At 45.6% G+C, this 25,339-nt stretch overlaps 1 protein-coding gene across 1 annotated transcript in view; it reads left to right on the top strand.

Moving 5' to 3' along the window:
* The window catches only part of LOC141060686 (solute carrier family 23 member 1-like), a 643,790-nt gene that overhangs the window by 215,352 nt on the left and 403,099 nt on the right, over positions 1-25,339 (top strand). Inside the window, exon 8 of the mRNA XM_073557017.1 lies at positions 18,250-18,406. Within this exon, the coding sequence (XP_073413118.1) occupies positions 18,250-18,406 (157 nt within the window). The remainder of the gene's footprint in view (positions 1-18,249; positions 18,407-25,339) is intronic.

The raw sequence follows: 25,339 nt of genomic DNA, 5'->3' as shown, positions 1-25,339 counted from the left end.
TGGCCCAGTAGAGATTGCACCGCAGTGTGACAGGCAGAAATTGGCTGGTGTGTGAGAAGGCAGAAGCTGTAAATAGTATTGGTGAGAATTAGAAGCTCACTGTAGATTGGAGGACGCTGAAATATTGTCTCTGGCCCAGGACAGATTACACCGCAATGTGACAGGCAGAAATTCGCTGGTGTATGAGAAGGCAGAACCTGTATATAGTACTGGTGAGAATTTGAAGCTCACTGTAGATTGGAGGACGCTGAAATATTGTCTCTGGCCCAGAACAGATTACACAGCAATGTAACAGGCAGAAATTGGCTGGTGTATGACAAACTACAAGGTGTATATAGAATTGGGCAGAATTGGAATCTCCCTAGAGTGTAGGTCTGTAAGAACGGACAAACTCCTCTGCTTTTTCTTACAGAGTCACACACAGATAGCATCAATTTGGCCGTGATACCAGCCGGTACACGGTACTGTGTGAGGAGAATACACGTACACTGCTGTACGGTGGGTGTATGTAAAATTGTCAAGCTCCGTGTTTTTGTATACGGACTGACACACGCTGTCTCTGTCTAGTTTTGAATGTAATCAAACAGCAGATATACAAAACTGTTTGAAAAACAGACAAAACTCTAAGGTGTAGGTCTGTAAGAACGGACAAACTCCTCGACTTTTTCTTAAAGATTGGCTGGTGTATGACAAACTACAAAGTGTATATAGAATTGGGCAGAATTGGAATCTCCCTAGAGTGTAGGTCTGTAAGAACGGACAAACTCCTCTGCTTTTTCTTACAGAGTCACACACAGATAACTTCAATTTGGCCGCTGAGCTAGTGTCAAGCGCAGTTGAGATTACACCGCAATGTCACAGGCAGAAATTGCCTAGTGTATGACAAACTATAAGGTGTATATAGAATTGGGCAGAATTGGAATCTCCCTAGAGTGTAGGTCTGTAAGAACGGACAAACTCCTCGGCTTTTTCTTAAAGAGTCACACACAGATAGCTTCAATTTGGCCGCTGAACTAGTATCAAGCGCAGTTGAGATTACACCGCAATGTCACAGGCAGAAATTGCCTAGTGTATGACAAACTACAAGGTGTATATAGAATTGGGCAGAATTGGAATCTCCCTAGAGTGTAGGTCTGTAAGAACGGACAAACTCCTTGGCTTTTTCTTACAGAGTCACACAAAGCTTCAATTTGGCCGTGATAACAGTCAGTACACGGTACTGTGTGAGGAGCGTACACCGCTGTACGGTGTCTGAAAAAATTAAAGCTCATTAACGCACCAGGACAAAACAATAAAATTTGGATTGCTTTGAAAAAAGCAGTTTGCTCAGCAGTGTGAAAACAACAATGGCGCTATCAGGGAGCCTTAAAAGGCAGCCTAATAACCAGCAGAGCTGATCCACCAAAATATAGCCTCCCCTTGCACTGCACAGTAAATGGTGTGTTGTACAGGCAAAATCGCTAGCAGCAGAAGCAGTTTTAGTATCTTCTTCCCTACCTAACGCTCTCCCTACAGAATCATCATCAGCAGCAGCTCTCCCTATTCTGAGATCAGCATAAGTAAGATTGCGGTCGGCGTGCACGCCCTTTTATACCCCCTGTGACACCACACAAAGCAAGCCAATCACTTACATGCCCTTCTCAAACATGGTGGTGACTGCTGCCTATGTCATCACGTTGCCCACAGCGTCCGTTCTTCCTGATTGGCTGAAAAAGGGCGCTAAAGCATCTTTTGAAACGCGACTTTGGCGCTAAAGTCGCCGACCTCACACTAAGGTCGGGTTTCGTTTCATGAAACCCGACTTTGGCGATAGTCGGCGACTTTTGAATTTTTTCGACCCGTTTCGCTCAACTCTACTATACACATTTCCACAAAGCACATAGAGTGGCACGTAAAAGTTTGGACACCCCTGGTCAAAATTACTGTTATTGTGAACAGTTAACCCCTTATTGACAGGGCCAATTTGGTACTTAGTGACCAAGCCAATTTTTGACCAAGCCAATTTTAACAATTCTGACCACTGTCATGAGGTTATAGCTCTGGAATGCTTCCACAGATTCTAAGATTTTTTTTTTGTGACATATCGTACATCATGGTAGTGGTAAAATGTCTTGTGTTTTTTTATGAGAACAACGGAAATTTAGCAAAAATTTTGAAAATTTTGCAATTTTCATACTTAATTTTTGTGCCCTTTAATCAGTGTCATATCACACAAAATAGTTAATAAACAAAATTTCCAACATGTCAACTTTACATCAGCATAATTTTGAATCCCTTTTCTTTGTTAGGACGTTATAAGGGTTAAAAGTTGACCAGCAATTTCTCATTTTTCCAACAAAATTTACAAAACCTTTTTTTTAGGGACATCCTCACATATGAAGTGAGTTTGGGGGGTCAGTATGACATAAGATACCCAAAAGTTACACCATTCTAAAAACCGCACGGCTCAAGGTGCGCAAAAATACATTCAAGAAGTTTATTAACCCTTCAGGTGCTTCACAAGAACTAAAGCAATGTGAAAGGAAAACATGAACATTTTACTTTTTTCATAAAAAATTTACTTTGGAGACAAACTTTTTTTATTTTCCCAAGGGTATCAGAAGAAAATGGACAACATAATTTGTTGTGTAATTTCTACTGAGTATGCTGGTACCCCGTATGTGGGGGAAAACAACTATTTGGGCACATGACAGTGCTCAGAAAGAAGGGAGGACCATATGACTTTTTGAACAGAAAATTGGCAAGAATCAATGGCGGGTGCCATGTCACGTTAGAAGACCCCCTGATGTATCTAAACTAGAGTTGACATTCATCCACTCAATGCCGACTTTTATTCCCCATTGACTTGCATTGGGGTCGGGTTTCGGACGAAACTCCGACTTTTTTTGCCCTAGTTGTACCAGTTTCATCGGAAACAAATTTTGTTTCATGAAACCCGATCCGACCAAAGTCGCTCAACTCTAATCTAAACCGTGGAAACCCCTCAATTCTAACTCCAACCCTAACACAGCCCTAAACCCAACCCCAACACCAACATACCCCTAACCCTAATCCCAACTCTAATCTTAACCCTATCCACAACCCTAACCCCAACACCACAATCTTAACTCCAACACAACCCTAACCCCAACCCTAGCCCCAACCCTAACCCTACCCCAAACATAACCCTAGCCCAACCTATCTCTAGCCCCAACCCAAACCCTAAGGCTAAGTTCACATCACATTTTAGCAGCCCGTTCAATGCATAGCGTTAATGGGCTACTAACGGTATAGCATAACGCGATCGCGTTATGCTATACCCGCTAGCGCAGATGAATCATCTGTGCTAGCACAGATAATTCATCTGTTCCAGTGGTGACGGAGCCTCAGACACTGCAGGCCGCGTCTGAGGCTCCGTCATCAAATGACAGCACATTGCGAACTCATGCGCCCGACAATGGGGCACAATGGCAACATTAATGGACTGCGTTACACCGCGTTATACCGTGGTGTAATGTAGTCCATCAACAGACTGCCTATAATGCAGTGTGACCCCGGCCTAACTCAACCCTAACTCTAGCTCTTACCCCAACTACAATCCTAACCATAACTCTAACCCTAGCCCATCCCTAACCCTAGCTATGACCCCAACCATAGCCCCAACCCTAGCTCTAACCCCAACCCTAACAAAATCTCCAACACTAACCCTAAAGGAAAAAATGGAAATAAATACATTTTTTTATTTTATTATTTTTACCTAACTAAGGGAGTGATAAAGGGGGATTTTACTATTTTTTTTTATTTTGATCACTGTAATAGGGTCTATCACAGTGATCAAAATGAACCAATAGGAAAAATTTCCTATTGTTGCTGGGTGCTTGCTGGCAGATCTCGGAGGGCACACTACGCATGCACCCGCCATTTTCTTCCCAGAAGAAAATGCTGACGGCCAGGGGACATCACCGGGGGATGCAGGAGGGTCCAGGGACACTGGAGGTACCGAGGGGGGAGCTCGTAGGACCCCTTGTCTCTTTCCTTTGATGTAGAGAAGGCCATTAGAGTATAGCAAAGCTTTTTCAAATTGCTCTTTCCTCAGTTCGAAATGTGGTTAAGAAATAGATGTTAACAGGAACAGTGGAGGTCAGGATAACATCTGGAAAACCAAGCGAAATTTTAGTGAGAGCTGCTCAAAGGATTGCTAGAGAGGCAAATCAGAAACCTTGCTTGAATTCAAAAGGCCTTCAGAAATATTTAGAAGAATTGTGCTGCAGCCAAAACCACAGGGAACATTTCACTGGTAGAGGGAAGAATGGATTCCAATAAATTTCAGCAAAATCTTGATACAAACATAACACGATTTGTAAAAATGCTGAAGTTGAAAAGAGGATGGTTTTACAAATTGAAAATGATCCTAGATATACCTCAAAATCCACAATAGACTACCTCAAAAGGCACAAGCTGTAGGCTTTCCAATGGCCCTCATAATCCCCTGATCTAAACATCACTGCTAATCTGTCGCTAGACCTCAAAATAGCAGTGCATGCCAGACAATCCAAGAATCTCACAAAACTGGAAGAATTTTCCCTGGAAGAATGAATGAAAATAATGTAAACAAGAATTGAAAGACATTTGCCTAGCTACAAAAAGTATTTACAAGCTGTGATACTTTCAAAAGGGGGTGTTACTAGGTGCTAACCATGCAGGGTGTCCACACTTCTGATTTGGCCCATTTTCCTTTTTGCTATTTTTAAAATGTAAAAGCTGAAAATATGTGTCGTATTTTGCGGATTATAAGATGCACCAATTTATAAGACGCACCCCAAATTTTGGGAAGGAAAATAGGAAAAAATGTGTTGTTTCTTTTTATTTAAATGGTGCCTGTAATAATCCAGATTTGCGGAAGCTTGCCTGGGTGGCCGCAGTGATGGAACAGCTTCCCACGTGGCAAGGTTGCTGATGGCAGAGCCATGAGATGCTGCAGGCTCCAATCTGGTAAGACGGGGTGTTTGGCAGTGGACACAGGAGTCAGGCGATGGCTGTGGGCCCCAGGCTGGTATAATAATTTGTTCAGTGGGGCAGGGGCTCCTCCAACATTTTGTGAAAGCTTGGAGCCCCACACCTTCCTTACTTTCTAATGCAGTGGATTCTGGGAAAATGGCTTCTGGAGGTGGAACATGTGCAATTGAGATCTTGGGAGATGAGATCTCGTTGCCTGAGCTCTCAATTTGTGCATGCGCCACCTCCAGCTGCCATTTTCCCGAAGTCCATCACATAGAAGAGTATGGGAATGTTGAAGCTCTGAGCTTTCCCAAAATGATGATGGGTCCTCTGCACCTCCTAAACATTTCTTCTTACCAGACTGGACCCACAGTCATCGCCCGACTCCTGCCTCTGCTGCTTCCAGAAGCTGCCAGCAGCAGTGACCCTGGGACCACGCTCCACCGCAGCAGGTGAGCTCCACTGCAGTTCCAATTCAGATTATAAGATGCACCCTTATTTGGGAGGAAAAAAGTGCATCTTATAATCCAAAAAATATGATATATATTGTGAGGGGTTGACTCACTCAGCTGCTTGCAGAGGTAAACACAGGAATGTTTCTTTTGGTAAATCATCTGCTGGTTTATTAGAGTACAGCATGTAGCATGTAACAATGTAGCAAGGTTAAACAAAGTAAATGTGGCCTTTCTGGCCTAATGGCAAAACAAAACAAAGATAAAGTCCAATAAAGTCCTTTTTTCCTGCAATATTCACCCACAGGAAACACTCAAAATTCCTCAGATCCTCCTGAAGCTATGTTTGGAGACCTTCCTCTCCAATCACACAACACAGAATGAAAAAAATCAGTGGCTGAACATTTAACTCTCCAGCCACACTCTTGATATGGAGATATGGTGAGTAGGCATCCCGCACACTTCTCACCTACTCACCAAAAACCCAGTCCATTATAATGGCTGGTTAACTCCTTCAGCACATAGCATGGTGGAGACTTATGGGTTTTAGATCAATGAGAAAAGCCATCTTTGTGGCACATATCTCCCCTCACATACATTGCCATTGACCTTGTCACATATCCCCCCTCTACCCAAAGCCAAGAGTTTTGGCACCTTCAGACACCAAACAGGGAATTTGAGAGAGAGCATTCACGTTACCATGTAACTTACCTGGTCTATGCTCTATGTGGAACCTGAAATCTTGGAGGACTAAGAACCACCTAGTCACTAGGTGTTAGGCGTCGGATTCCTAGCACTGCACAGCGGGAATCCAGAGCCAGACATCCTGCGGTCTCCCATTCTTCCTCGACTGCTCCAGGTGTTGCTCAGCAAACACGGCGAGCCATGCTTGCTGCTCAGACTCACTCTGACAGCCTGGATGTTGCTGCCACCTCTGTTGCAGCAATGGCAGCGCAACCTGCTCTGCAGGGAACGCCGTGCTACTGGGCATGCCCGCAACTTGACCTCTCACTGGAGAGCAGGGGTCACATGCTCAGGTCCTTCGTCGGATCTGATTGGTCCTTCCCAGGCTAATGGAAGGTCCTGGAAGCGCATCGCTATTAAAAGCCCGCAGGGCGGCTCGGCGATGCGCTAGTGTAGCATAATATTCTGTGTGTGTATGGTGATGGATGTATGGACTAGTGACTGACTCATTATGATCCCCTCCCTTGGTTAATACGAATGGTGACAGTGAGTTGGATAGTCAGTCTCAGTTTGTGGCAAGCTACACGCCACGTGCTCCACGCCTACACTAGCATCTGTTGGCGTCCGTGTCTCGGCGCCGACGCCTGCGGCTTTACCTGCCGCTGCGCTGCACTAACCGCAGCTACTGGTGTTCGCGGCTGCGACGCCACACGCAGGCCTCTGTGACACTAACAGGGCCCGTGTCTTTGTATTACTTTTCCCTCGCGACTCTGTGCCAGAACAGAGCCGCTATTAGCGTTCGGGTGATGTTAACCCGAGCGCAGTACCGCACTTATTAGGTGCATCTGCCATTGTTCAGCAGCGGTCTTGTCACCTACCGCACGGTGGACCCCGGGCGGCGAACGCGCCTTCTATTATTTTATATTTGGTGCGTTCCGCCGTCCATAACATTACACTAGCGCCAGGGTCTGGCTGGTAATGGCAGACGTGCAGCAGCTGCAGCGCTGCATTCGGCAGCTGGAGAGCAGGTTGGCGGCTATCGAGAGCACCAACTCAGCTGCGACTGCTGCGCTAGCTGCCGCTCAGATGGTCGCTGAGGCCGTCTCATGTGTGCCCACATTTTTGCCCTCGCCGACAATCTCTCGCCTCCCGCTCCCCGATAAATTTTCGGGTGAAAGCGCCACCTGTAGGGGATTTGTCAGCCAGTGCTCCATTCAGCTGGAGTTGCTGGCTGCACGGTTTCCTACAGAGCGGGCTAAGGTGGGCTTTATTGTCTCCTTGTTATCTGGCCGGGCATTACAGTGGGCCACGCCATTGTGGGAACGTGATGATCCCGTGGTTCAGGGGACTGCTCAGTTCCTCGCGGCTCTGAAGCAGGTCTTCTTGGGACCACGAGTCACGCACGATACGGCTCTCCAACTGTTATCCTTAACACAAGGCTCACTCTCGGTTAGCCATTATGCTGTCCGCTTTCGGACCTTGGCTTCCGAACTAGAGTGGCCGGACAAAGTATTAGTCCCGGTGTTCTGGAGAGGCCTAGCTGAGCACGTAAAAGATGCTCTAGCCACCAGAGAAATTCCCACAAGTCTGGAGGAATTGATCGCCGTCTCCACCCGCATTGATCTCCGGTTCACGGAGCGCGGGTTGGAGAGGGCTCAATCCAGACGTAAGGTTAATTTGGCCCCCACCTTTACTGAACCGCTGAGTCATTACGCACAGGAGCCTCCCTCCACCGAGCCCATGGAGGTATCTCGCACCGGCACTAAGCCACGTCAGTAGCGGGGCTCTGTGCGCTGTTATCACTGCCGACAGTTTGGCCACTCGGCTGGCACATGCACTCAGCGGCCAAAAAAATGACCCCGTTCAATGGCCGTAGGTGGTGGTCAGTCCCAAACGGGACCCTTCTCACCTAAACCGGTATTCCGAGGTACACTAGATAATGGCTCCTCCACCTGGGAGGCAGAGGTCACTCTGGACTCCTGGGCCAAGGGGAACTCTATGTCCTCGACCTTTGCCCAGAGTCACGCTATTCCTCTGGTATTACTCCCACGACCTCTGACTATCAGGGTGGTGGATGGGGCACCATTACCGTCACAAGTGACCCATCAGACAGTCCCACTCAGTCTCGCTATGTCACCCTCACATCGGGAGACCCTGTCCCTGCTTATTATGCCCCATGGCATCGATCAGGTACTCCTCGGAGTTCCCTGGCTTCGTTGTCACTCCCCTCACATTGATTGGGCTTCCGGGAGGATACTGGGCTGGAGCAAGGACTGCGAGAGAAGGTGTCTGAGGGACAGTCTTCAGGTAGCATCCACGGAGCTGCCTACAGATCTCTCCACGCTTCCTAGACCCTACCACCAGTACGCGGACGTCTTCTCTAAGAAGTCGGCGGAGACACACCCACCGCACCGTCCTTATGATTGCCCGATTGACCTCCTGCCAGGCACAGAACCTCCCCGAGGTTGTGTCTATCCATTATCTCTCCCGGAGACAGAGGCTATGTCCCAATATATCCAGGAAAACCTGGCGCGGGGTTTTATCAGGAAGTCAGTGTCACCGGCTGGTGCAGGGTTCTTCTTCATTCGGAAGAAGAGCGGAGAGTTACGCCCCTGCATCGACTACCGGGGTCTCAATGCCATCACGGTAAAGAATAAGTACCCCCTCCCGTTGATCTCCGAGTTGTACAACAGGTTACGAGGGGCTCGGCTCTTTACAAAACTAGATCTGCGAGGGGCATACAACCTGATCCGTATTCGTGAGGGAGACGAGTGGAAGACAGCTTTCAATACTCGGGATGGCCATTATGAATATCTGGTCATGCCATTCGGCCTTTGTATTGCGCCCGCTGTCTTCCAGGACTTCGTCAATGATGTCTTCCGTGACATGCTTTCTACCTCGGTGGTGGTCTATCTGGATGACATCCCCATCTTTTCGCCAGATTTGGCCACCCACCGGAAAGATGTCTGCAGGGTATTTGACCGCCTGCGGGCGAATTCCCTGTTTGCCAAGCTGGAGAAGTGTCAGTTTGAGCAGGAGTCCTTGCCATTTCTGGGCTACGTCATCTCGGCCCAGGGGTTGGCTATGGATCCGGCCAAACTACAAGCGGTTATGGACTGGCAGGAACCCCATTCTCTTAAAGCGGTGCAGCACTTTTTAGGGTTCGTTAATTATTACCGCCAATTTATACCCCACTTCTCCACTCTGGTAGCTCCTTTGGTTGCTCTCACGAAGAAAGGAGCTAACCCTAAGGCTTGGACCGAACAGGTTTCTAAGGCCTTCTCGTCCGTAAAATCCCACTTTGCAGGCGCTCCCATTTTACACCGTCCCGATATGGATAAGCCGTTTATCCTTGAGCTAGACGCTTCTTCCGTCGGTGCAGGAGCAGTCCTTTATCAAAAGGATGCTCAAGGTCGGAAGCATCCCTGCTTCTTTTATTCCAAGACCTTCTCACCGGCGGAGAAAAATTACTCCATCGGCGACAGGGAGCTGCTAGCCATGAAATTGGCTTTTTCCGAGTGGAGACATCTCCTGGAGGGAGCCCGGTTTCCCTTTCAGGTATTTACGGATCATAAAAACCTGGTCTACCTCAGACGGCCCAACGTCTGAATTCCCGTCAGGCCAGGTGGTCGCTCTTCTTCTCCCGCTTCAGCTTCACCCTGCACTACCTCTCCGGAGAGAAGAACGTCCGTGCAGATGCTCTTTCACGCTTGGTGGTTTCAGCGGAGGAAGGAGAAGCTGAGCCTCAGTTAATTCTCCCTCCGGAGAGTTTTACGACCGTGGCTCCTATCGCTCTCGAGTCGGTACCGCCAGGCAAGACCTTGGTGCCCCCTCGGCTACGGCCGGAGGTTCTTGCCTGGGCACATTCCTCCAGGCTAGATGGCCATTTTGGTAATAAACGGACCACCGAACTCCTGGCAAGGTCATATTGGTGGCCACATATGGCTCGAGACGTCAAGGCATACGTGCAAGCATGCGTCTCGTGTGCTCGGAACAGGCCCTCTAGACAGAGGCCGGCGGGGCTCTTGTTTCCCCTGCCAGTAGCGGATAGACCATGGGAGATGGTTGGCATGGACTTTATAGTTGGCCTGCCCAAGTCCGGTGGCAGTACGGTCATCTGGGTGGTTACCGACCATTTTTCCAAAATGGTACATCTGGTGCCACTCGCACGCCTGCCTTCCGCTCGAGGTCTGGCCGTCCTGTTCATTAAGCATGTATTCTGTTTACATGGCATGCCGGATAAAATCGTAAGTGACCGAGGTCCCCAGTTTGCGTCTCGATTTTGGAGGGAGCTCTGCAGCTTACTCAGCATCGAGCTAAATCTGTCTTCCGCCTACCATCCCGAGACGAATGGCCTAGTCGAAAGGGCCAATCAGACCTTGGTCACCTATCTACGGCATTTTGTCTCTGCCAGGCAGGATGACTGGGCATCCTTGTTACCTTGGGCTGAATTTGCCCTAAACAATGCGGTGGCCGATTCCACTGGTCAGACGCCTTTTCTCCTAAATTATGGTCAACACCCACGCGTCCCTGTCCCAATGCCGGTGTCCTCCACTGACTCCAGGGTGGCAGACTGGGCAGTGGAGGCCCGGGACATTTGGGATCGCACTCAGGATGCTATCCGGGCATCTAAAGAAAGGTTGAGGGCGTCCGCCGACACGCATAGGCGACCCGCGCCAAGCTTCTCCCCTGGCGACATGGTGTGGCTCTCCACCCAGAACATTAAACTGCGGGTTGAGTCACCCAAGTTCGCACTGCGATACATTGGACCGTTGAAGGTCCTCGAGCGACTTAGTTCAGTGGTCTACCGCCTGGCTCTTCCTCCACATTTGGCCATTTCGGACGTGTTTCATGTGTCCCTCCTCAAACCAGTTCACATGCTCCGGTTTTCTGAGCCATCCACCGGGTCATCAGGCTTATCATCTGACGAGTTTGAGGTTAACGCCATCGTGGGGCGCAGGTTTGTCCGTGGCAAAAAGTTTTATTTGGTGGACTGGAAGGGTCATGGTCCTGAGGCTCGGACCTGGGAGCCGGTGGAAAATATTCATGCACCGCTCCTGATCGCGGCCTTTGAGCGCAGTGAGGCGGGGCCCTAGGAGTGGGGGTAATGTTAGGCGTCGGATTCCTGGCACTGCATAGCGGGAATCCAGAGCCAGACATCCTGCGGTCTCCCATTCTTCCTCGACCGCTCCGGGTGTTGCTCAGCAAACACGGCGAGCCAGGCTTGCTGCTCAGACTCACTCTGACAGCCTGGATGTTGCTGCCACCTCTGGTGCAGCAATGGCAGCGCAACCTGCTCTGCAGGGAACTGCTCCTGAGGCTAAGTCCTCATGCCGTGCTACTGGGCATGCCCGCAACTTGACCTCTCACTGGAGAGCAGGGGTCACATGCTCAGGTCCTGCGTCGGATCTGATTGGTCCTTCCCAGGCTAATGGAAGGTCCCGGAAGTGCATCGCTATAAAAAGCCCGCAGGGCGGCTCGGCGATGCGCTAGTGTAGCATAATATTCTGTGTGTGTATGGTGATGGATGTATGGACTGGTGACTGACTCATTATGATCCCCTCCCTTGGTTAATACGAATGGTGACAGTGAGTTGGATAGTCAGTCTCAGTTTGTGGCAAGCTACACGCCACGTGCTCCATGCCTACACTAGCGTCCGTTGGCGTCCGTGTCTCGGCGCCGACACCTGCGGCTTTACCTGCCGCTGCGCTGCCCTAACCGCAGCTACTGGTGTTCGCGGCTGCGACGCCACACGCAGGCCTCTGTGACACTAACAGGGTCCGTGTCTTTGTATTACTTTTCCCTCGTGACTCTGTGCCAGAACAGAGCCGCTATTAGCGTTCGGGTGACATTAACCCGAGCGCAGTACCGCACTTATTAGGTGCATCTGCCATTGTTCAGCAGCGGTCTTGTCACCTACCGCACGGTGGACCCCGGGCGGCGAACGCGCCTTCTATTATTTTATATTTGGTGCGTTCCGCCGTCCATAATACTAGGGCATCCTCATCCTTTTTTTTAACCATGTCAGAGGGGCATGGTCTGACACTAGCTTAAGTCTACGGCCTAGTAGGTAATGCTTCAGTGCATCCTCAGCCCATTTTATGGCTAAGCACTCCTTCTCAACAATGGAGTTTCCAGCTCAGATACAGGATGGGATGCTCTTCCTCATTTATTTTCTGAGACAGCACGGCTCCCAACTCGACTTCTGAAGCATCTGTCTGGACTACAAATTCTTTGGTAAAGTCCGGTGTAACCAGAACCAGATGTTTACACAGCACTTGCTTCAGCTCTTTAAATGCCATCTCTGAGTCAGCAGTCCATTTAACCATCATCGACTAAGTGCGCTTAAGGAGATCCATTAATGGCACAGCAATTATGACAAAACTTGGGATAAACTGCCGGTAATATCCCACAATTCCAAGAAACGCCCTCACTTGTTTCTTGGAAAACGGTTGTGGCCACTTTTAAATTGCCTCGATCTTGTTTAACTGTGGCTTGATTTTGCCTCTCTTGACAGCGTAGCCTAAATACTTTGCCATTTCCTTCTGTATTGCACACTTTTTTGGATTTACAGTAAACCCAGCTTTTCTTAACACATCCAGGATCACCTGTACCTTTGGTAGATGACTACTCCACCCAGAGCTGAAGACCACAATATCATCAATGTAGGCTGCAGCATATTTCTTATGTGGAGCAAAGATCCAATCCATAGCCCTCTGGAATGTAGCTGGGGCCCTCTGCAGTCCCAAAGGCATTCTGGTGTACTGGAATCACCCATCAGGCATCGAGAAAACCATCTTTTTCTTGGCACTATGGAGCATGGGGATCTGCCAGGAGCCCTTCATCAGGTCTAGGGTTGTAATGTACCTTGCGGGTCCAAGTCTCTCAATGAGTTCATCCATGCAGGATATCGGATTCAGATACGCATCAAAACTGGACAACTCATTCCACCTGCGGTAGTCATTACAAAACTGCCATTCACCGTCGGGCTTTGGCACAAGGACAATGGGACTCGACCATCCACTTTTTAACTCTATCACACCGAGGTCTAGCATTCTCTTAACCACATTTGATATTATATCTCGGCATGCTTCGGGAATTCCAGAATTCCATAGAACTTGAGGTTCACCCTCACATGCAGCTCTGTTAACACGTCATGCTCCATCACCTGTGTATGCCATGGAAATTCTAAGAATAGGTCACGGTTAAGCTGCAGCAGTTCCCGACACTGTTGTTTCCGGAACAGTGTTAGAGTCTGTGCAATTGTGACCTCCTCCAATTTGGCTTCTGGATGGGCTTCCAATATCGCCATGGATTGAGCAAGTTCACATGATATACTTGGTGCGGCTTCCTTCGATCTGGCTGGTGTACCTTTTTATTCACCTCACCCAGTTTTTCCACCACCTCATATGGGTCTTGCTACTTGGCTAGGAACTTTTTCTCCACCATGAGAATAAGCACTAGCATGTGTTTCCCAGGGTGGAACTGTCCCCAGGCTGCTCGGGTGATCAAACTTTGGAGAGGTGAGAGACTGGATCATCTGTTGGTTTGAGGACTCTACTGGATGGAGGGTTTTAGATATGGCCCATTCACATGTCTCGGAGGGACATCTGGGGGTAGATAAAACTCAGCAGAGAGTAATGCAGAGGTTCTATTGTCCAGGATATTACCTAGAGATCCTAAATTATCGTAAGTCCTGCCACACCTGCCATATAACTGCTCCCTCTTTTCATTTCTGAAGTCCCTTAGTCACATTACCTGTGATAGAGATCCACTTTGAGAGCATAGCCATGGTCTTAGGAGGTCTCCTAGTTAAGTTTAATGGGGGCATCAGTACATCCTAGTGGTCATGGACTATATGACCCATTGCCCTGAAGAATTGACACTAAGTAACTCTTCGGCCAAGAGTATCACCTGGGAGGTTGTCCATATTTTTTCTAGGACTAGCCTGCTACAAAGAGATTTTGATGGACCAGGGAACCCCTCTCATGAGCGAAGTGATGAGGGGGTTGTATAAAGTCCTACAGATTGCCCAGCTGCGAACCTCAGTTTACTAACTGTAGACTGATGGCCTGGTAGAGTTAGAATGCTTCAGTAAGACCTTAAAAGCCATGCTTAAGAATGTCATTGATAAGAATGGTCGAGACTGGGACTATCTGCATCCATTTCTGCTCTTCTCCATCAGGGAAGTTCCTCAAGCCTCCACTGGCTTCTCGCCGTTCGAGCTCCTGTACGGCCAACATTTGCGAGGGCTCCTGGACCTTGAGAAGGAACCCTGGGAAGCTGAGGTCAAGACACACTGGAGCACCATAGAGCATGTTGCCCAGTTACAGGAGAGGATGGGGAAATTAATGCCTATTGTGAGGGAGCATCTTCTCCATGTACAGGAGGTACTAAATTTTTTTTAGCTTGGATGCTGGGCAGGAAAAAGTAGGGTCTGAGCACCGGATGTTAACCCCTGGGGGAGTGATCCTGATGAGACTCAGATATCTGAGGCTCATGTGGACTGTACTGTACTGTGCTGTCAGGGCAAGAAGAGGAGGAGAGTGACTCTCAGGGCGAGGAATGTGATAACACAGAAGATGATGATGAGGTTGTATATCCCACTTGGCATCAACACAGAGGCACGCAGCTGAGTAGTTCATCTGTGAAGGTGCAGGTGTGACAGTCTGAACATCTCACAGAGCACTATTTAATCAGTCATACAAAAATTAAAGTAGTATGACACAACTACAAATTCACCTAGACCCAGTCATCTACCTACACTGACATCCCAAGCAGGGAGAGCACTATTAAGTCTGACATGAGCCCATGGTCCCCCTGGAGGAGCTGTAAAGATCCATAGCTTAGGTGGGAGAATCTGTTCACAGGACATCTGTTAGTAATATACTCCACAAATTTGCCCTTTGTAAAAGAATGGCAAGAAGAAAGTAATTTTTGAAAGCAAACCATAAGAAGTCCCGTTTTCAGTTTGCAGAAAGCTATGTTGGGAACACAGCTAGCTAGCAAGTGGAAGAAGGTGCTCCGGTCAGAAGAAATGAAAGTAGAACTTTTTTGAGATAAATGCAAAATGCTATGTGTGGTGGAAAACTAACACTGCACATCACCGTGAAAACACCATCCCCACCGTCAAACATTGTGGTAGAAGCATCATACTGTGGGGATACTTTTCTTCTCTTCAGCAAGGTCAGGGAAGCTAGTCAGAGTTGATGGGAAGATTGATAGAGCTAAATACAGGGCAATTCTGGAGGAAAAACTGATAGAGGCTACAAAAGACTTTCAGACAGGAGCATAGGTTCACCTTCCAGCAAGACAACAAGCATAAACATACTGATAGAGTTACAATGGAATGGCTTAGATTAAAGCATATTCATGTGTTTGAATGGCTTAGTCAAAGTCCAGACTTAAATCCCATTGAGAATATGTGGCAAGATTTGAAATTGTTATTCACAGATGCTCCCTATCCAAATATACTCAGCTTGACCTAGTTTGTAAGGTACAATGGGTGAAAATGTCAGCTTTTACATGTGCAAAGCTGGTAAAAACATACTCCAAAAGACTTACAGCAGTAATTGCAGGGAAAGGTGCTTCTACAAAGTATTGATTTAGGGAGGCTGAATACAAATGCAATTTTCAGATTTATATTTTTAAAATATTTAGAAAACCACGTGTCATTTTCTTTACACTTCACTAATACTTGCTGCATTGTGTAAGCATATCACAAAGAAAAAACATTTAAGTTTGTGGGTGTAATGTGAAAAAATGTGGAAAAGTTCACTATTATGAATACAGTATATTTTCAAGGCATTGTATACGTAGTATTCTGTAGAATTATGCCTGAGCTGAAGAGCATCCCTTAAAGGAACAATCCCAATGATTTTTTTTAATTAAATGTTTGCATATGTGTATGGTGCGTAGTCTGAGCGTATTAATATATTTACCTACCTTCACTCTCCGGGTTCCAGCACCATTCCAGTTTTCTTCTCAGTGATGTAACTGCCCGCCAGACTCTCTGGGTCAGGTTGTGCTCTGTGTGATTCAGAAGGCTTTTACAATGTATGCCTATGATGACGATCAACAGGTTTACATTGTAGAATAGGCCTCCGTCTCACACTTAGAGCCTAGAGTGACCCGAATAAACAGAATCGTGGTGATGTGACTGAGAAGAGGAGTGGATCAATACTGAATCCTCACTGGATTTTCAAAGTTTAGAAAGCTCCAACTAAAGCTCATCTCATCAGTCAGAGACTTAGAAAATGTTCGGAGTTGTAGTTGAACACATGTTGTTCCCAATTGCACACAGTTTTTATGTTATCAAATATCATCAGATCCACAATGAGTAAATGACTACATCATCAGAACCACTATCAGTTCATGAGTACATCTCCAAACTTAGTACAGTATTCAATTGCAATGTCAGATTAGCCCATTTTACATTTGTATTGTATCACAGGATGATAGTCATGGTCGAGGGGCTGCGTTCCCATGTGCTAGCACCCCACAAGTACATCACATTCCAGCCCCAGTGTGCTATTGTGTAGGGTACATTACACTTACTTGACGCCCATAGATCTGCTGTCTTCAGTTCTACATACTCAGGTACAGCCAGCCACACACAACTCAGGGAACACCCTGTTCAATTTATCACACAGTATCGGGCACAGCACCCTCTGTTTCTTGTTTCAGTAACACAGTACATTTTCCACTTTACTTTACTTTCGTCTGACCTATCCTTGATGTAACAGTTACTGTCAGCCCCAGAGATTTTCCATCGGGCCCAGCAGTATTGTAAAGATCCATAACCTTTCCCTCATGTGGCTCCATGTCTAACTTCTTCTGTACGGAAGGGGTGTCGGTTCTTTCCACAGCAACCAACTTGAGCCTTGAGCTGTGGAAATTGCAGGAATATCCCCAGGGAGTTTGGTAAAGCCTCCTACTGTCCAGCACAACTTGTACTTGAGTCTGCTAGCAGCCCACTGCACTTTGAACTTGACCTACCAACTATCACCAACAAACTCTCCTCACTGACTAAACCAGGAAGTGTTTGCCTTTTACTGGCCCTAATCCCTCCCACTTTGGCCTGGACCAATCATTAACTGTCACTTTACACTGTCTGCCCCAGCAGTCGGTTGCTGAGCAAACATAACTTGTGCACTATACTACCCATATCTAGTATGCCCATAACAGAATCTTTCCCTTTCTAACTTAATCCCTAAGTCCTATGCTATGCCTCATACTTTAAATCTAACCCTAGGCTTCCTCTACATACTGTAGATAGTTCAAATTACACATTAATCACATTGTATTACAGTAACTGTTTTACTTAGTGCCTATAGATCTCTATTTTGATACAGGAAAGATGTATATTTTTGTACCGTGTTAGCCAGTAGATAGAAAAATATTCAGAATTGAGAGTCCTCAGTGGTTGATACCTTTTAATGGCTAACTGAAAAGATGGTAACAAATTGCAAGCTTTTGAGACTACTAGTAATCAATGCAGGAAGTTATGGTGTACTGAACAGTGAGGAGAAGTTTAGATGGGGCAGGAAAATAATTTTTAAGCATGTGTTTGACAGGAGTACCTAAATATATAAAGTGCTCTCAGTGAGAGAAACAAAATAGGAATATTGTGGGTGTGATACCTTTTAATGGCTAACAATTAATAGTGAATGATGTTACAAAGCAAGCTTTCGAGGCAACTTACGTCTCTTCATCAGGCTGATATAACAAAATATTTGAAGAAACCTTATTTATATACAGTGGAGAGCCCAGGCATGGTGTGATACATGGACATTTCAATAAACATAAACTGAGCTTGAAGAGAGAATCCTTAATTAGGTAAGATTAGATAAGTGGTGTGAAAGTTCTGTGAGATCAAAGGGCTACTTGGAGGAAATAGCTCAGAAATGCAGGAGTACCTCTAACTAATAAATGAAACAGCTTGAAGTACTATTCTACTGCCCCTCCAACAAGCCACGTTCTGCCCATTGAGGTGAAATGCTCAACTTGACTGATAGCAGTTTCAATCCTGAAATGTTCTTAGCTTTTCAAATGCAAATAGTGTACATAATGTTTCTACAAATGTGCATAATTTCATCATGTACATTAAGAACTTGTTTAACTTTTTTTTAATCAGGTATTACTAGGGATGTGTTTATCCTGGCTGATCTGTTACATTTTAACACTCTTCAATGTGTTTCCAAGAAACCCAACAGACTATGGATTTGCTGCTCGGACTGATATTAACATTGATGCCATTTTCAATTCTCCCTGGTTTCATATTCCATATCCAGGTATGTTTAAATCTCCTCTGATTATTTAATTCAAAAACAGTAAGTTATCTGCAATAAGGATAATGAAATTGAGTGAGAATGTGAGCACAATAAAAAAACAAATGGAGTTATTTGCATTAATTTATTTATTTTACTCATTTATATAGAGCCATTACATACATCATCATCAAAGGGGCTCACAATTGAATTTCGCTCTCAGTATGTCTTTGGAGTATGGGAAAAAGTCCATGCAAACACAAAGAGAATATACAAACTCTTTGTCCTTTATGGGATATGCACCCAGGACCCCAGTGCTGTAAAGCAGCAGTGCTAACCACTGAGCCACCATGCTGTAGGTTATTGAATTTGGGTTAATCTTTAAAGAAATGCACATGGCCACCATCAAAAATTTTTGGGCTCCTTAAAGTGAAACTACTACAGCCCTCATAGAAATAGATAAGGTGATCGATATGTCATACAAGTAGATTATGAGAAGTAGATCAATCCTTACTACAAAATAAAGTATAGTCTGCAGTAGTGAGTTGACAGGAATAGTTAAAGATACAACTCCAATGGATGACTGTCAGGTCTTGGAATGAATAGGATAATCAGTGAATATGTCAATCGGTGATTAATAATACCTGCATACATAGTAGAGTTTCCACAAAGTATTCACATATAAAATCACAAGTCACAAATTTTACCTTATAAACTACATAGTGTGGTCCAACTGCCAATGAAAATTACACACATATTTAAGCAAGTGTAGATGAGATTTTTTTAGCTCTCTTCTATTTAGCTGGTAATTTAAAATACTGTATCTCTGCGTAGAAAATCCACAACAAAAATGTTCACTGTGTGTGTAAGCAGGTTCAGAAATGCAGTAACACAGGGATTGCAGAACAATGATGTATAATGATATTATTTAATTTTTAACAGAAGGATGAAATTGATCTCGCAGGAAGTTAGTAAACAATGAACAAGAATCAAGGGAGGTAAAGAGTTAACGCGACAGTCTAATATTTAAACAGCACTTATTGTAGTCTTCTCTGATCCTCATCCACTTACAGTCTGATGGGAGTTGGAGTACCGCCAACCGCCGGTGTAGTGTCCTCAGATGGATCCAAAACAAAATCACAGTCCAGCTTCTGGTGGCAATGGGCGGTCACCGGTTTTGCTCGCTGAGCCCCTAGTTCATAAATCTGTCCAACTGAAGTGGGGATTGCTACAGGAGTCTCTGTCCAACATGGGTGCTGCTGCACATCTATTAGAAATGGGGAACACACCACAGGGTCCTGCACCTGGCCCCCACTCCTTCGCACGAGCACTGCAGTCTGCTTAGCCGGGCACACTTTCTCACTAGAGCATTCACGCAAGTTCTGCCGGGGTATGGCTACTGATGACCCTCTCGCTGTGGAGCACGCTGCACACCTCCCTCCGCTTTCACCGCCGGCGGGAAACTCTGAGCTCTTTCCCTCGCTTCCTGCTCACTGCCCAGCTTAGCCACGCCCCTACTCCCTGGGTCATGGGACCTGTCCGGTCCCCCATTCTTTCCCCCTGGCAACACTGGATGCAGCCTAAACAGTTCCGGACCTGGCACAACACAGGCACCCGCAGCCTGGTCTTCCTCCTTACATGTGCATTTATACTTAGCTACAGGGCTCCCTCATACCAGTTTATACATTGGACTAGTGTTATCTGACCAATGTTATTCAAGTCTATGGAGTGCAAATGCACATTGTGACACTTGTAAACATTACTTCTCATGGACAAGCCATGAGGCAGGGGAGTCAAGAGGTTCGGGTTCAAATACCTAGAGAGATCATCGTAAACAGAAGGGCAAGAAAAAGGAGTAACCAGGTCACAGTCTGAGGTCAGGATTTCAGGGATCTCGTGAATCGAGACCAAGGGGCTAAGTAAATAGATGATCAAAGGCAAGGTCGGGCAGCAAAAGATCAGAATAACAGAGTATTAGAGAACCCGACACACACACAGCTAAGTTAAAGCTATGACTTGCAATGATCTACCATTGTCAGCTAACTAAATAGCCAGTAAATCATTCAAGATGAGAGACAACTGGCTGAAAGCCAGCATGCATGACCTAAATGGGTGGCTGGGCTGTCATTCGCAATACTGACAACCCACTATCACTGATTGGGCCACTGGGATGTCATTCCCAATACCAACAGCCCAGAATGCCCCTGCCACTGATAGAGCATCTGTGCTGTCATTGACAAAACTGAGAGCACACCTCTGCATTCTATAGGGCAGCTGAGCTATCACTCACTACATCCCTAAGACCTTGTGAATAGCAGGATCATGGCGCACATCTAGTGGAGTGATCGGCTTACTCACAAGTCATCTTACTGAGAATTGACTAATTTGGGGGATTGGCTTTCTGATGTGATTTGAAGTTATAAAAATGCAGTATGAATTGTTTTTTGTATCTCTATTACCACATTACCCCTGAATATGCCAGTGTCACAGATACCAAAAATGTAAAGATAAACTCTAATTGAAATGTTTTAATCCACAACACACAGTCCTGTTGATCTAATTTGAGGTCCCATGGAGTGGAAGGCATGCCTGTATAGCTCATCTGATGTGCAGCTGCTAAGAAGCTGCCTTCTAAAATATGCAGCAGCTTTCCTCAGCATCATTAGGAAATAGGGGCTTATCGTAGTCTTCATATTTGGATATTGTTGGATTGTGCTTGCAAAAAGAAGCACTTTTGTAATTTACTAATTAATAAGATTTGACCATTCAGACTCCAGAGCACAATAATTGAAAAATGTAGAAAATAAATAAAGGACTCACCTTACCGCTCGCCACTCCGGACCCGCCGCTCTTCAGTATGCCTTTTTATCTAGCTTTCTATAATAATTACAATGGCTTAGTTTCACTGTTTTTTTCAGAGTCTATTCTTTATTGGAAAATGTCACTTTCTTTATCGGAATGTATAATCTTTTCAGTAGGAAAAAGGTGACAGAATCAATATTAACAGAAACTCACAGAGACATAGCCCTAGGACGGTAGCTTGCGCAGTGAACACATTTAGTGTTTTTTTTTCTTGAGCAGCTGCTTTTAAAATAAAACAGACTGACTTTTCAAGATTTGCTTCAGGGAAAGCGACATTCCATCCAGCCATTATGCATCTTTAATCCTTCCCTTGTATGGTTCTTGCTAATAGAGATCAGAGGGGTTTTCGCTTGGGTCAGTACAGTGATGTTAGCAACATGTGCAATAACACTGAAAATAACGAAAATAGAGTTCGCCTCCTGAAATTCAGATCGCTAAAAAGAATTTTTGTTTATTCTTTCCCCCCTAATTTCATTACATTTGTTATTGCTTGATTTGACCTTTTAGATATGTTTAAAGCCAAGCTCACGTGTTTTGTATGAAGCATCTGTTTAGATAATTTACAAGAATAATCAAACGCGCTGCTTTCTTCACGTCCAAAGTTTTGTAAGAACCTGATAAAGACAAAGGCCTCGTAGATAATGTAGTCACTGTGTTTTCAGTGCACAGCTCAAGAAGATTGAGGTCACGTAGACATTAAAAGGCTATGCTTGTATTACACAGTGCTCAATCCAGATTCAATAGACTCTAAAGAAAACTCTAAGGCCAGGGCACCGATGATTCTCTCATGCGATTGATTACGTAAGTGACACTTAGCTCAAACTCTGTCAATTTACTGTGATCCGATTCTCTTGTATTCAAGAATTGTATCACAGGTGCAGAGAAGACAGAGAACTTAATTTCTCCATCTTCTCCATTGACTGAGTCCGCAGATGTTGGATGGCATTTGGATGACATTCGAGTGCAATCCGATGTCTCAAACGCATCCATAAACTTGTATGGTGCGCGTAATGCGAATTCCGAAGCCACGCAGCATGCTGTGGAATGGGCATGAGAAAAAAATAGCAGATCTTCACTGCCCCATAAAATAACATTGGCCTGAGTGGTATCCGATAAAACATCGGAATTAGGGCTCATGTGAGTAAGCCATTAATGTTATAGAATGCAATGCACATATTTTTCAGGCAATTAGAGACTTTTTCATTTTTTCAATTTGACGTAAATTTATTTACACAAATGGAGTTTATGGTAAAAATATGACGAAGCCGGCAAACTCAAATTTCAAAAGATCCTCCTCTCATGTCTACATTTTTCCTTAGGAGGTGAAGGTCATTATTTCATTTCGTGGAAACATAGATTCAAAATGCCTGATTAAAATAACAACTTACAATATGGTCAAATTTTGACCAAGTGGAGTCTGGTGTTTTCAAGGTAATATACTAAGTAGACAAGGACTAAAAATTGTTCACTTTGTTGGCCACTTGATTATCAGACTGAACACAATGTCAACATTCCAATCTCCTAATGTCATAAAGAGGTTAATTTGGTTAGTTTGATTTATGTTTAAAGGGGGTTTTACACCTCACCAATTTTGTGTCGTTATAGTGATATCGCTAGCGATATCGCTATGTGTGATACTTACCTCCGACTGGCTCCCCCGCTGTCCATCGCTGATCGCGCGAGAATGTCTGGCTCCATTTCTCGTCGTCAGCTTCCTGCTGAGGCTTCCTGCTGTGACGGTGAGTGACACATGGAGGCGGGCGGGAGGAGGTCAGGATCGCTGTGTGTGAAAGGTGAGTATCATGCGCTGCATCGCTGCTGCATCGCTGTGAGATCTGCCTGTATGACAGCTCACTAGCGATCATTTAGCGATGTACCAGCGATCCTGACCGGGTCAGATCGCTGGTCGGATCGCTGGTGCATCGCTAAATGTAAACGGCCCTTAAGAACGTAATGTATCATTGAACAGAAGAACAGAGTTATAGCTGCTTGGAGAAGTAAATTCATCATATTAGAAAATTTTACAACTTAGCACTTCCTAGATTAAAGTATTTTCAAAGATTTTGAATTTTTAAGTAGATTTAAATTGTGAGATATTATTAGTTGAAGGCTACCTGTCAGTAATATCAACCCTTCTAAGCTGTCTATAATAAATAATTTGGCACAGAGATCTTTTCAGCTTATTTGCATATAAGAAGAATGTGGATTTCTTGGGAGCCTTTTATCATATTGCAGATATCAAATTATCGTTTGATTTAAAATTTTATGATCTACATTCCTATATAGACGGCATAGGAGAGTTGATCCTATGGACAGATTCCTTTACCTTTGAAGGTGGAGATTTATTTAAATTTTCTAAAAAAAAAACATTGTTCTTCTTGCTCAAAGCAACCAATCACATTGCAGCTTTCATTTTGAATTTTATAGCAAAGCTGTGTTGTGATTGGTTGCTATAGTCAACAAGTGTATTTTTTCTCTTTATATAGTTACAAAAATCTCTATAAAAGTGTTTCTTCAAGCAAAAACATTCTTTCTCTACCTACTAGGAATATGTAGGTCTACATGCATTAATTACCATATATACTTCAGTATAAGCTGAATTTTCATCACATTTTTTATGCTGAAAAAACCCCCTCAGCTTATACTCGAGTGAGGGTCCCACAAGATGGACGGGGAGCGGCAATGACGGCGCAGCAGGTCACAGGAGGCAGGAGCCAGCTGCTGCGGCTAAAACCTGTGCCCCTTGCTAAAGAGAAGTGAATATTCACTGCTCTGGCAGTGAATATTCATTTCTCTTTAATAGAGGACACAGTAGTGCAGCCACCGGCTTCCTGCAGCTTCCTGGCAATCACGTGTGCCCACTACTTAAGGGAATGAAATTTTACTGCCCTCCACTCCCATGGATGGGGAGGACAGTGAATATTCATTCCCTTTAGTAGTGGGCACACATGAAAGCCCAGTCACTGCAGGAAGCCGGCGGCTGCTGCTACTGTGCCCCCTACTAAAGAGCAATGAATACTCAATGCTATCCATGCACATAGTCCCGACGTGGGGAGCAGTGAGTATTCCAGCATCTGTCCTCTGCTTATAAGCAGTCCTCTGCTCATGACATCACTGCCATGCGCTGCTTACAAGAATAAATCAGCTGCTGGCATCGGAACAAGATGCTGCGAGGGAGCGAAGGGAAGGTAAGTAGGATGGTTTAATTTTTTTTATGTTTTTCTGATGGGGGCCATGCATACCAGGATAGGGATGAGGTGGCCATGCATACCAGGATAGGGATGAGGGGGCCATGCATACCAGGATAGGGATGAGGAGGCCATGCAAACCAAAATAGGGATGAGGAGGCCATGCATACCAGGTTAGGGATGAGGAGCAATGCCTACCAGGATAGGGATGAGAAGCCGTTCGTACAAGGATAGGGATGAGGAGACCATGCATACCAGGACAGGGATGAAGAGACCATGCATATCAGGATAGGGATGAGGAGACCATGCATACCAGGATAAGGATGAGGAGACCATGCATACCAGGGTAGGGATGAGGAGGCCATGCATACCAGGAAGAGGATGAAGGGGTAAGCATACAAGGATGGGGATGGGCACCATGCATATCAGGATAAGGATGAGGGGGCCATGCATACACAGATGGGGATGAGGAGACCATGCATACTAGGATAGGGATAAGGAGACCATGCATGCCAAGAAAGGGATGAGATGGCCGTGCATACCAGGGTAGGGATGAGGAGACCATGCATACCAGGATAGGGATGAGGAGACCATGCAAACCAGGATAGGGATGTTGTGGCCATGCATGTCAGGATAGGGATGAGAAACCAAGCATTCCAGGATGAGTATGATGGGGCCATGCAAACTAGGATAGAAATGAGGGGAGCCATGCATACCAGGATAGGGATGAGGAGGCCATGCATACCAGGATAAGGATGAGGAGACCATGCACACCAGGATAGGGATGAGGGGGCCATTCCTTCCCTGGATATCGATGAGGGGGCCATGCAAGGATAGGGATAAGGAGACTATACACACCAGGATAGGTATGAGGAGACCTTGAATACCAGGATAAGGATGATGTGGC

This window comes from Dendrobates tinctorius, unplaced genomic scaffold (assembly GCF_039654945.1).
Source record: "Dendrobates tinctorius isolate UK_male_01 unplaced genomic scaffold, ASM3965494v1 ptg000241l, whole genome shotgun sequence".
In the NCBI taxonomy this organism is placed as follows: Eukaryota; Metazoa; Chordata; class Amphibia; order Anura; family Dendrobatidae; genus Dendrobates; species Dendrobates tinctorius.
The sequence above is the reverse complement of the archived record's forward strand: the minus strand, read 5'-3'. Positions and strand labels throughout refer to the sequence as shown.